Source organism: Hippocampus guttulatus, chromosome 1 (assembly GCF_054856545.1).
Source record: "Hippocampus guttulatus isolate MCC_2025c chromosome 1, RoL_Hgut_1.0, whole genome shotgun sequence".
NCBI lineage: Eukaryota > Metazoa > Chordata > Actinopteri > Syngnathiformes > Syngnathidae > Hippocampus > Hippocampus guttulatus.
Genome location: NC_141261.1, coordinates 9,717,075 through 9,729,503, shown reverse-complemented (window position 1 = coordinate 9,729,503; position 12,429 = coordinate 9,717,075). Strand labels below are relative to the sequence as shown.

Below are 12,429 nucleotides of genomic sequence, written 5' to 3'. Positions count from 1 at the left end.
CCCCCTTTTCATCTATGCCATGACAGGTTGCGAGATGGGTGAGACAGAAAAGGGCAACATAAAATGAGATTAATACAGTACATTAAAATATTAATGGTGCATTCAGGAGGGTGGCACGGTGGTCGAAGGGTGAGCACGCCATATTCAGTATTGATTAATATTTTTTGTTTACCAAATAATTTCATCAATATTTCCTAAGAATGTTGATGACTTAAATAATAATCTATGATTCATGAATGTTTTTAAATAATGGAGGGGAAAAAAACACTGAATTAGAGGGGAGTTCCAAACTTATGACAGGTACCGTACTTAAAAAAATTATCTAGAGATCTTGAGCCACTCAAGTAATAAACATCCTTTACAGCTGCCTCATGGATGACTTAGAAATAAAGCAATTGAATAAATTAGCTTTATTTCAAAAAGCCTGTAAATGTGACAAAATGCTTACAATGATTGCGTCATGTGCAATCAAAAATGGATCACATGTGACGTGATCGTAAATAAACATTTGCTGCACTCATGCCGAGTGTCCGTGCAAAGCTACTGTGCGGTCTTGTCTTCCTCGGTTTTCCTCCTTTCATGTGTTCGGATGGCTTCATCATTGTCTTTATTTCGAATTCGCAGCAGCTGTAAGCCTTGACCACAGACCAGCACCCATCCGGTTATTTCTTTCCCTCCCTTTCTCTCACAGGAAGATCTTAAAGCTATTTCTGTGATCGTCTCATCTCCATCTTGGTCATTAGTCTGTATTTTCCCACAATACTTTGTCTCTTTGTCCATCTTCAAAATTGAGTCATCCGTCTTTTCCCATGACCCACCGACAACGTCTTGGTCCTTATGACCCAGCCCCCCTCGTTTTAAGTGTGTTTGACCTTCTGCCCTTGGACAAACAAAGACCTTGTCAGCATCAGACTCGGCATTCCTTCCATCTTCCACCACTGACTCCTGCCACACTGCAAGTCCTGCAGCATCAGCAACATGGGAGCACAGCACCCCTCTGTGGTTGATACTAGTACTACAAAGCTCCCACAGGCAGACTCTCTGATCACAAGAGGCGGTGACGATCAGACCTGGTCGAAGGAGCTTAAGGGCAGTCAGAGGGGCTGCATGTGCCGAAGGGACACTCAACTGGGAGAGGAGATGTAAACCAAGATGGCTTTGCGGCTGGTTCTGTGTGACGCCCACCGTCCTCAAACGGTCCTCCAGGAAGTCCACCCGGATGGTGGACACCATCAGCTGTCCATCATCCCCGCCGCTCGAAACGGTAACCAGGCAACCGCCATCTAGGGGCTCTTGTGTGTGAGGCCAAACAGCCAATGAGTTGACACCACTCTGGTGGGCGGCAATGCTGAGGCACGGGTTTGGCGGAGTGGGAGCATCGCTCGGACAGCCAGAGGCTGCTGGGGTCAGATCCCACACTGCAATCTTGCCATCCGTCGCAGCACTGAATAGCAGCATATACCTGCAGAAAAAATACAAACTTGACGAATTTGTCATATTTCATTTTCACACTTCATCTGAAAGACAGAAACAAGTGTTCACCTGTAACCTTTTCCAGCTTTTAGACTGCAGGTGGCGACACTGAGCACGCACCGCTGGTGGTAAAACGTCTCCCACAGCAGGTGTATTTGGCGTTTCACTTCACTGACAGAGAACAATCTAGAAATGAGGGCAACAGCAGTGAGGAGCCATCAAATTGCTATCGATTCCAAAGGGAATTTCTCCATTGCGAGACTAATAAAGGTTTCCTTAAATATGTTTTAGGTTGATCTATATTTCTTTCTTGTTTTTGTTGTTTTCTTGAATGTTTATGTTATGCAGAGGTGTACTCATTACAATTTCAAATGATACTATTTATCGTCACTGCACATGGGTAGCAAAATAGTTTCTTCTTCGTAAGGGGTCATAGCAGAAAATAACTGAGAAGCACTCATCTAGGGCCCCGATACTGTATTTGCTGCATCATCACGAACCTGACAGCCCCGTCACTGCAGGCAAGAGCCACAAGAACAGCATCCGAGTTATGGTCAACCACAGCCATAGACATGTATCTGAAAATACATAGCCATGACGCTAACAGTTCTTCAAAATATTTACAATTCAGGCTTCAACTCGAAATCAGTCTTCTGACTTACCTTGTTTCCGGGTCCATTTTCACCATCTTGTGTCTGTTCCGCTTCCTCTCCCAGTGTTCGTCCAATCGGTGACTGGCCACCTGCACTACCTGGCAGAAGGGGGCCAGTCTCCGTTTGTTCCAACCGATCTGCAGCCGGTAACACTGTAATTGAGCTCGCCCGCTGGCTGATATTAACAAGGAGGAGAGGGACTGGGATTGGGAAGTAAGGTTCAGTCTGTCCTGATGAGTTAGCGCCACCATAGTGCGTACACTTGAGATGTGGTCTGTAATAATGGAGAGGACCGTGACGCCACCAGAATTGGGATGTACGGCCAAAACAGTTAAGCTTGTGTCTTCCCCACCCGTCACTATTATTTCCCACTGCCCTTCAATTTGGACCCCAAGCGGCCCCGATGTTTCTGCGAGGTTTGCTGTACTGTCGTTCGGAACGCAAATGCCCCCAAGCCGGCAAACACACCCGATCCCCCGCCCATGGATGCCCTCTCTAAGGCTCCATCCTTCATTCCATGTTCTTCCTGACCCGCTTGTTGACTCTAGGGGGCGCTCGGAAGCCAGGACGGATCCCTGCTTGATGAAAACCAGAGCTCCGTATCCGGGCCAAACCCCGGTGTGGGATGGCCAGAAAGTCCAAGAGCGATGGCCACCGCCACAAGGCACTGCTAATAACCTTTCCAGTTTTACCGGATCCCAAACCACAAATTGGGAGGCATGAAAGCCAAAGATGACAAACCGGGCTTCCGTTCCCTTGATTTCAATCGTTGAACCTTTTTCGTCATCCACAGGACTTTTTGTCAAAGACTCCCGTGCCGTATTTTGGCATTTGAATTCATTTATAAATCCATTCTCTGTAGAAATGTTCGGTTCCATGATCAAAGCCCTCTCTAGCCACTCCATACCTTTGCAAGCTCGCTGGACTCTCAGAACCTCGAGCTGAAGGGGGCCCTCACCACTTCCCTCATGGTTTTCTGGCTGTGTGTCATACACTCTGAAAATACGGACACAGCCATCCCTCCCAGTGCTATAGAGAAGTCCCTGATATTCACAGACTGATGTAACACCCTGTTTTCCATGCACCCCAAACAAGCAGCTTATCGGAGACAACGTCAAGTCTTTGTGCTCCTCTCGACTCTCTTTTTCTTGGAGTGCCCCATCAGTTTCATGACCTTTTTTATTCGCTTGCATACAGTCAGTCGTCTCTTCCTCGCCCCTGCGCTCCAGGTCTTCCAGAAACAAAAGCAGGGACCCTCTTCTGTCCCCACACACCCACAGAACCCCCTTGGATTTGGAGGGAAGGCGCACTGCAGTGGTCAGCCAACGCTTTGAACAAGTAGGCAGGACAAAAGAAGGACAGCATTTTACCCGGAGTGACAGAGTATCCATTTCATTGAATCTCACATCAATACACCAGCGATAGACTTGTCCTTCGGCAGCCGACGCTAGCAAATACATGTATTGATCACACTGTTGCCAAATAAGACTGTGAATCTTTCCTGAGCCAGGTTGGAGCGTAATCTCATTCTGGGGATGAGAGATGGGAAAGACCTTTAAGGCTCCACTAAGGCTCCCAACAGCACATAAATTCGCTTTACTTGTTGAGTCTTTCACTCTCACAGCCACCGTTTCCATCACACAGTAGGACTGAAACTCAAGAGAACCTCGCCATAGCAACTCCCAGTGGCCGTTAGCACACTGGTAAACAAAACCTTGGTCGGTACAAACCAGAATCCTACACTGGCTCCACTTCGTATTGTTTGCTTCGCCTTCTACGACACAAACTACTTTTGGCACACCTTGACCGGAAAATTCCAGGTCTGTTATTGTCTTTGTGACAGTGTCTTCCTCTTCATCGTCCTCAACCTTCCACAACCTCACCCCTCCATCCGCTCCCCCGGTTGCCACCCATCTGCCCGTGTCATCTCTTCCCGGACTGACCGCCAGCGCTCGAATCCCACCGGCTCGATGTCCCTTTAAAGCGCGAAGAACTGTCCCACCTCCAGCCCCGTCCCAAATTAAGCAAGCCCCATCTTCCCCAGCACTAAACACTCTCCTTGGGGAGAGGCACACAGAGAACACCCTTGCTTGGTGTCCGAAAAGCACTCTTAAGCAAGTTGGCTTCAAATCCCCACAATTGCCTCCGCAGCCCCCTAAAACGCCGATAGCCCAAACCCTGACACTGCGGTCGTCTGAAGCTGACGCCAGCCATCCTTTCTCCTGAAGGTAAGAGATGCTGAAGATAACACCGGTGTGACCCAGCAAACGTCTTTCCACTGGAGCTTTGTTATGACTCGCTTCTCCTCCAGGTTTCCAGAGAACCAGCTGATTGAAAACCGTCCCTCCTATCAGAACAGTATCTGTCCAGGATTTGTGCACCACAAGGAGCGCAGAGTACAGTAGACACCCTTCCAGACACGAGCAGTGAGCCAGAGCATTCCCTGAGTTGATGTCCAGGAGAAGGGCACCGTTATGGGCTACAGCTACACACAGGAGAGACTGTTTGTCTTCACGTAGCCAGCGGATATCCAGAATCCAGTCCTGAAGCTCCACAGGGGGACGCGATATCTCTAAGTGTGCGAGCTCCACAGCAGAGACATCCAAATGAAGTCTCACCAGTCTGACCGTCTTCCCGCCAAACACAGCAAGGTCATAGGAGTTGGGTGGGAGGGTGGAGCTCAAGCCTGGGGATTGAGAAGAGGTGAATTTTGGTCGGCGAACTGTATGATGACTAAATACATACATGACAGACAGGAGAAACCAGCGGCAGCCAAATGTGTGATGCCACCCTGAAAGTTAAATGAAAGAAGACCAACTTAAACTGACCTTTGGTTTCTTTGCAACTTTCTGTGAACGAACCCGGTCGTGAAATAGTCGTCGAGACTCTCGACCTTATCCCGTGGATGCGGTGCTGTTGGAGCACAGGCACTGAGGTACATGCTTTTGGTACAGGCTGAAGACTGTACACCGTCAACACTGGACCCTCACCTGGCAACAAAGATGATGGAGGAATATTAATTATTTTATAATATTAATTTGTCAAATAACATTGACAAAATTCTGAAATTCCACAACATCCTACGGAAAAAAGTATATAGACACAAGAGGAAAATATTGATTTGTGGAGTCACAATAATTTTTTTCTAGTTCAGTGGTTCTCAACTGTTATTACCCAGGCACCTTGAGACTTGAGACATTGATCGTCAAAATGTGTTTCCAAGATTAGTCTGGCCTGGAATGTGCCAAAGCGTATGTAATCATCAGAGTAAATATTAGTATGAGAAACACTTCCCTTGGAAATACAAAACTGTCAAAGGTAAAACAGGTAGCATGCTGTCTTGTGCCGTGCGACCCTGATATCTTTCTTGTTCAGTGTGTGCCATTCTTAACCTTGAATCTTCATATGAAATGGCAAATACCTGTTTTTTTGTTGTTTTTGTTTACTACCCAACCAAAATGGCTTTTGAGTTGAGAATCACTATAAATCCCAAAGGTGTTAGGTGGTGTTCTTCCACACCAAACTCATTCTAGCACGTCTTTATGGCCGTTGCTTTGTGCACCCAGGGGCCAGAAAAGCAGCCCCAAACTGTTTTCATAAAGCTGGTTGGAAGCACAGAATTATTCAAAACGTCTTCTGAACTTGTTTAGAGTGTACACTTGTGTAATTCGCCCGATAAATTGTGATCATAACCCAGATGAAAAGAAAATACAACTGTGGGGTGTGTTTTTAAAGTGCTCTATAAATACAGTTGAGTTGAATAATTTTCTTTTTAACAGCTGTTGGTTTGTGCTCTACATTTGTAGAAACATCAACATTTATGAGTGAGGGGGGTACTCATGGTATGGCAAAAAGGTTCGGGGTCCACAATCCCAAACACGGTTGGGAACAACAAGACTGTGACCACAAACAAAGCCTACATGCACCTGTCAGTAGAAACGTATCCCGCAGGAACTCCAGAGCTGTGACCGGGGCAACCAAGGCTGCTGTCTCCATGTTTCTGTGATCGGGACCTTGAAAGAAACATTCATAGAACAACATACCTCGGGTTACACACCGTAGATGCAAAAATAAACCAGGTTACTTGGTAGGGACTCGCGAGGGTAATACTTTGAAGACGCTGAAATCTTGCACAAGCATTTATATTAGAGTTTATGTGAGGCTATGGAAAAGTAACATTTTCACTTTACATCTTACCCACAATGTATCATCAAAACATTTCCATTTTGTAGTTTCTAATTAGATCCAATGTGCCTCTGTTCCGTCTTCCGTTCCATGCCGCGTTCTGACCAATCAGACTTCTCACAAGGTTTCCTAGTTGCTGATTGGCTGAAAATATTCTATCTGAATTTCTACTGGACACTATGAGTCATGTGTCAGAGTTCACCGGCATTGTGAAGCATTCAGGGATATTGGTTAAAACGGCACAATCTAAATATCAACTACAGTATGGGGAACGTTCTTACAAAACAGAACATTTTTCTTTTTTGCATTGATTGTAAATGCAATCGTCAACTAGGGGAAAAGATATAAGTTTTATGAGCAACAAATGTAAACGCCATCGCGATGTGACTTGTTATGGGTTCAATTATTGAGTGATGTGAATAGGACAAATGCCAGATAGTTTTTCATGGGTTGGGTATTGCTGCAATCATAACGCGGGGGTTACAAAATACGGCAGATATGAAATGGCGCGGGGAGGTAACGAAAACTTTCCCCTTTCCGAGTGAACTTGAAAGCACCGGTAAAAGGTGAGGCTGCGTGGAATAGCGATCCAGCTAACTTCTCCCTCGACTATGCCTGGGAAGTGTAAATTCCAGGAGTCGTGGCTCTCCAAGGAGGCCTACAAAGACTGGCTGGTTAAGGACACCCAGGACATTCACTTCGCCCGATGTCGGGCCTGTTGTAAATCCATTAAACTTCAGACCATGGGCGAGGCTGCTCTCACCAGCCACGCAGGGGGAGCTGGCCACAAAGCGGCGGTGCGCAAGCTTGTGGAAGGTAGATAAAGCTTTACATGTCAAACGAGAAAAAAAAACAGGGGAAAAATAAAATCATGAGCATTCTCGATGGGTTACAGTGGGCTGCTTGCTTCCTGTAACATAATTACGACACCATGCATGTTGTTCGCTTTGTTATTGCTGGGACAGGTCAGCAAAAACTGTTAAATGAAGGACTGCAATATAAATCCGACATTAGCAGTATATTTCAATTATTATTCTACATCTCAGGGATGGTGCGTTCCTGCCAAGCGATGCTGTCAATGAAAGGCACCCATTCATCGAGACAGTGCTGATTAATAGATCAGCACCAGAGGTCATGGTGGTAGTGCGGTCTAAGCGAACACTTGCAGTCCACGTACAATTTAACATAGCTGTCTGTGGCACGCTTTTCTGAATATACCCCACTAATCAAGAATTTGTGAACGCCTGCCTATTTTTGCTTCACTATCCACAAATTGCACTATTCGTAGTTTTTTTTCCATGTGGAAACGATCCTCTTTCGTGTCATGTCCTAAAATGCCACAAGATGGTGGCAAAGTCTTGGTTAAAAGGAAAGTCGTAATTGTTAAAGAAGTGTAGAAGCTGAAAATCTTTGTAATTCAGGAAGGCGCTAAATTTATTTGGAGCTGTCAGTGGAAGTTCTATTTTCAAGGGTTTGAAATATTAAGTGTTTGTGATCATAGTGTGTGGTATATTTATGGTTGAAGTTATTAATATAGGCACTTGAACACATTTTAGAGGCAGTGTCAATGCTTTTGCTGTTTGTGCCAGAGCTCACCCTTAAAAAAAGATTAGAAGTATTTACTTTCACAGGCTAAAGTTCACTCTGTGTATGTGGATACGTTGCCAAACACAAACACTATAATACAATTATAGTCATCAATATATTACATATTAAAGTGAGAAATAAAATGTATTTACAAATAATAACCATGATCATGAAAATTGTGTCACGATTGTCATGATTCGTGACTGGCCACATCGCCACCAATAATACAATTTGGAGTCTAACCAAACTTTCGGTCAAAATACACTTCCAAGTTGACCAGAACTCTGGCGTTTGAACTACTGTTGTTGATGACATCACCAAATGTTGAGACCTCAGTTAAGCGAGCATCGCAGGACTCCCTCTGGAAGTGTGTTTTCTCTTTTCTTTGTTCATTTTGTGCATTATGCGGTTTTAGGATTGACTTCCCAGTTCCCACCGTTTCTGCTTCAGCTCCACCCTTTGCTGCTATACTGCAATTACAGTTAAAGCAGTCAAATAATACCCATTTTGGTTGAGTGAACGCTGGCGCGTTTTGGCTGCCGCTGCTCAACCCGTATTGTTTTGTGTTTTTTGTTATTGTAAAGTGTCCTTGGGTGTCTTGAAAGGCGCTTATAAATAAAATCTATTATTATTATTATTATCTTAAGTCATGATTTCTAAACAGTGCTGTATCTTGTTTTGAAGTGATTTTTGTTGGGTGCGTTGTACCTGCTCTGTCCACTAGTTGCCACAAACACCTGCAGTCCTCTTGTTCTTTCAAACAGGCAGCTTGAGGATGATTAACGTTGCCGGGCAGATGAATGGCAGCTTGAATCGGGTAACTATGTTAAAACCCTTTTCTTAAACAGCAACAGTATATGAAGCATTATTTCATCTGGAAGTAAAACCTCGGTATGAAACACAGGCCGAAGACAGCAAGGACCACGTGGCGATCTGCCTGCAGCATCACGACCTGGACAGGCTACCGGGGAACGACTGGTCAGATCTGCAACACAGCCCGGCGTCAAATTCCAGTCTTCACAATACTGAGGTGCAGGATGCGTCCTTCCCCGCAGCCTACTTCACAGCCGCAGGTAGATGCAGTCACTTTGACACCAAATCAGATATTCAACAGCACATCGAGAGAGAATGGCAACATGTAACGTTTGCAGCGCAAACTTCACATTCTTCCTTCCCTAAGGGGAAGATTGATTGAAATGAGAACAACTCAGAAGTCGACCAGCGTCGCAGAATTCACTTCCTGTGGGCACAACTGCCAATACCTTTGTACGTGTGTCCCACAGGCACCTCTGGCTTCATCACCCAACGTCTTGTCCCGTCGGCAGGGGGGCGGTCACACGAAGCAGCGGATCAACAGCAGAGGGCGGAAGTCTTGGAGCAGCAGCAGCACATGAGGTTGCTGGAGTGGGAGAACAGGATGAAGGTGCTGGCGTGGGAGCAGGAGCTGGTGAGAGAGAAGACGCGAGCCGCTCGCCAGAAAGTGAAAGCCTTCAGGATGAAGAAGAACTACTACAAGGCCAAGCTAAAGAGGATGGGAGAGCATGTGCCGCCATCGTCCCCCGGCAGCAGCGACGAAGAGAGAGGCCCCGATCCCACGGGATGAGCCGAGTTTTTACTTTTCGCCATTTTAGCGCTTGCCTCACACGCCACTGAACTATTTTCATACATGGTTTTGTACCTGAACGCTGATTGATAGTCCTTCGCCTCATCAGCCTTTCCTGCACAAGGAGAACATTTGCGAGAGTAGAGCAAGGTACAATGTTAGGCCCACTTGTTTTTCAAATTCTTTTTTTACTTTACTGTTTAAGTGAGCTAGAAGGGACCAATTACCAGTTCTGTATTTGTTGCTATTAGACAGATTTTGAGCTTTCATTCCTTACTATTAATCCATATTCCAGAAACTAGCCAAGTTTGAGAGTTCAGATCTCAGATATGGTAAAATAGGGGTAAAATTCACCTATCGGTACATTCTCTTTACCGCTTATCCTCATTAGAGTTGCAGATGAGCTGGAGCCTATCCCAGTGCAGAGAGAATACCCAATCAACTAAGCAAGTGAAAAACATGAAAATTCCACAGAGGAAACCTGGAGCCAAGATTCAAAGGCAGATGTGGGAACCACTCAATCACCTTGTTGCCTCGAGTCAAATTGATCTGCGGCAATCCTCCAACTAACATGACATGAACATAGTTGTCTGGATTCAGTGGCTACGTGTATTGGAATCTGCCCCGGATGTCGTACACTTCAGAATTAGACCTTCAACTTCATGGCTAATTTCGTAATAAATATTTTGTATGTTAAGTATATTTAATTTTTCCTTCAGCTCTTGCTTGTGGTGAAACGTTGACCCTGGAACAGATTATTTTTATTACGTTGATATCCTATAGGAACTAATATAAAGAATGCTAAAATGACACTCTGTGGAGTGACAACTCACATGACATGCTAATGTTCTGGCGAATGCTTGCTTGTTAATAAACTGAGCAAAATAGCAAGCTGGTGGAAGGGGTTCAATGGCAGGTTTTAGTTTCCCATTTTGCCCTTTCAAGGAACCAAACTGCTTGCACAAATGCAGTTGATTTAAAGCTATATATTTTTTTGGATGTTTGTTTGATTGTTTTGTTAAAAAGCTATTAGCTTCCCTCTATTAGCTTGAATGTTTCAGTTGCATATTTTGCTCTTCATTGAACCAAACGGCTGATGCTGATGAGTCCAGACTACCAAAATAATTTTTCCAAGCTTTGTCTGATCTGTGAGTTATTCTATTTGCACACTCGGAAAGGACACTTTTACGTGGCAGTCAGTATATGTTTGTTTTGTCATGAATGACTGCAGTATGCATGTCACGTTTGCTTCTGCCAACATTCTTATATGGACAATCTAACTACACGTTGCAGCTTGTATGTGCATGTCTAACTTTGAAATGTACAAGAAACAACCCCCCCCCCCCAACCCCCCAAAAAATGTAATGAATAAACATAATTTCATGGTCAGAAGGAAGTTCCTACCTTGTAAATATTGAGGGACAAATTAATACATTTAAGACAATTTAACGCTCATTAGGGGCGGCCCGGTAGTCCAGTGGTTAGCACGTCGGCATCACAGTGCAGGGTACCGGGTTCGATTCCAGCTCCGGCCTCCCTCTGTGGAGTTTGCATGTTCTCCCCGGCCCTGCGTGGGTTTTCTCCGGGTGCTCCGGTTTCCTCCCACATTCCAAAAACATGCATGGCAGGCTGATTGGACGCTGTAAATTGTCCCTAGGTGTGAGTGTGGGCGTGGATGGTTGTTCGTCTCTGTGTGCCCTGCGATGGGCTGGCAACTGATTCAGGGTGTCCCCCGCCTACTGCCCGGAGACGGCTGGGATAGGCTCCAGCACCCCCCGCGACCCTAGTGAGGATCAAGCGGTTCGGAAAATGGATGGATGGATAACGCTCATTAGATCGGAGTGACATCACATGAACATCATTCCTGTACAGTCATGTTTTCTAATACAGAGTATTCGTGTTATGGTTCAAAATGGATCAGCCATTGCATAAACAAAGAAATAATAATAATAATTTCCCCATTCTGCTGTTGTGCATTTTATTGAATGGGATCCTCGTGTCTTGAGCAGACACACAAAATATACATAAAAACAGCCATGTATGAATACATCTTTTGAATGTTCAACATTTCTATTGTATCCATGGTAACAGGAACAGTGACGATTTCATGCCGCAATTTGCTTGCTGAATGCAGGGCATCCCATCGTAAAGACAAATGCATCAGGCATCGCGACTCATCAGACTGCCTCATTCTCGTTTCTTTCCGAGATAATTCGATTCTTGATTCAACCACTTTGCCTCCCTGTTGCAATTTTGAAAAATTGAATGAAAACAAAACGGATAGAATTCTACGTCAACCATGAATCTGTATTAAATCAAGAGGGAGGAGAAAATGATCCCTTTAAACAATATTTACATCCACTTTCCATGAGGATATGTTGGCATCACAGCTGTGTGACGTCATTTTAAAAAAAAAAGGTTTTGACAAAAAGTTTGGATTTGCATGCATGTAAATAGTTTTGAATGTTATTTCCGAGAGTCTTATTGCTTATTTTTGATTTGGCAGTTTTAATTTCACGTGTAAATAAAAACACAATTCGGTAATTTGGTTTGTGAGCGGCATCGCAGGTGAGAAAATGTTACGGATCATACTTAAAAAATGACACTGATTTTAAAAATGTCTGAAATCTTTTCTAGCACATCAGATTTTTAAAAATATATATGTTCTTTTTGTTCACCTATAAAAGCTTTTTCAATGTGGATTTTACCATGCGTTATAATTTACCGTCTCAGAAAAAAAGTCCACCTGTTGCTGAACCTTACCCTTATTGTAATTCATACATATTATGAAATACTGTATATCAACATATTCTTGTAAGATGATTATTATTACAAAAACCTGGTGTGCGAGAGAAAAAACACAAGAGTATATTTGGAATCAGAACAACAACAAAAAATACTCTAGTAAAGTTAATTTGCATCTCAGAT

The 12,429-nt window shown here is 44.4% G+C and overlaps 2 protein-coding genes across 5 annotated transcripts; one reads left to right on the top strand and one right to left on the bottom strand.

The window, feature by feature from the left end:
• Positions 1–395: 395 nt before the first annotated feature.
• Positions 396–6,414, bottom strand: wdr6 (WD repeat domain 6). Of its 3 annotated transcripts, XM_086108329.1 has the most exons (8): positions 6,328–6,399; positions 6,053–6,139; positions 4,955–5,116; positions 4,745–4,812; positions 2,136–2,224; positions 1,974–2,051; positions 1,543–1,659; positions 396–1,462 (listed from the first exon to the last, which is right to left on the bottom strand). In XM_086108329.1, exons 1-8 carry the CDS (start codon positions 6,335–6,337, stop codon positions 541–543), a joined length of 1,533 nt encoding a protein of 510 aa, XP_085964455.1. In that variant the 5' UTR covers positions 6,338–6,399; the 3' UTR covers positions 396–540. The 3 variants fall into 3 exon arrangements, with proteins under 3 accessions (XP_085964455.1, XP_085964447.1, XP_085964440.1); XM_086108321.1 differs by having other exon boundaries at positions 2,136–4,812; positions 6,324–6,414; XM_086108314.1 differs by having other exon boundaries at positions 2,136–4,812; positions 6,328–6,404.
• A 458-nt stretch (positions 6,415–6,872) lies between these two features.
• Positions 6,873–12,045, top strand: fsbp (fibrinogen silencer binding protein). 2 transcript variants are annotated; one of them, XM_086108374.1, is made up of 4 exons: positions 6,873–7,127; positions 8,663–8,715; positions 8,803–8,971; positions 9,224–12,045. In XM_086108374.1, the coding sequence occupies exons 1-4, from the start codon at positions 6,923–6,925 to the stop codon at positions 9,499–9,501; spliced, it is 705 nt and encodes a 234-aa protein (XP_085964500.1). In that variant the 5' UTR covers positions 6,873–6,922; the 3' UTR covers positions 9,502–12,045. The 2 variants fall into 2 exon arrangements, with proteins under 2 accessions (XP_085964500.1, XP_085964492.1); XM_086108366.1 differs by having other exon boundaries at positions 9,182–12,045.
• The last annotated feature ends 384 nt before the right edge of the window (positions 12,046–12,429 follow it).

Coding starts and splice junctions, on each gene's coding strand:
- wdr6 (XM_086108314.1), bottom strand. Junction 5,117..6,052: donor GGATACGTTTCTACTGACAG/GTGCATGTAGGC, acceptor CTTTGTTGCCAG/GTGAGGGTCCAGTGTTGACG. Junction 2,052..2,135: donor AAAATGGACCCGGAAACAAG/GTAAGTCAGAAG, acceptor ATGTATTTTCAG/ATACATGTCTATGGCTGTGG.
- fsbp (XM_086108366.1), top strand. CDS start 6,923: ATGCCTGGGAAGTGTAAATTCCAGGAGTCGTGGCTCTCCAAGGAGGCC. Junction 8,716..8,802: donor TGAATGGCAGCTTGAATCGG/GTAACTATGTTA, acceptor TATGAAACACAG/GCCGAAGACAGCAAGGACCA. Junction 8,972..9,181: donor AGCCTACTTCACAGCCGCAG/GTAGATGCAGTC, acceptor TGTGTCCCACAG/GCACCTCTGGCTTCATCACC.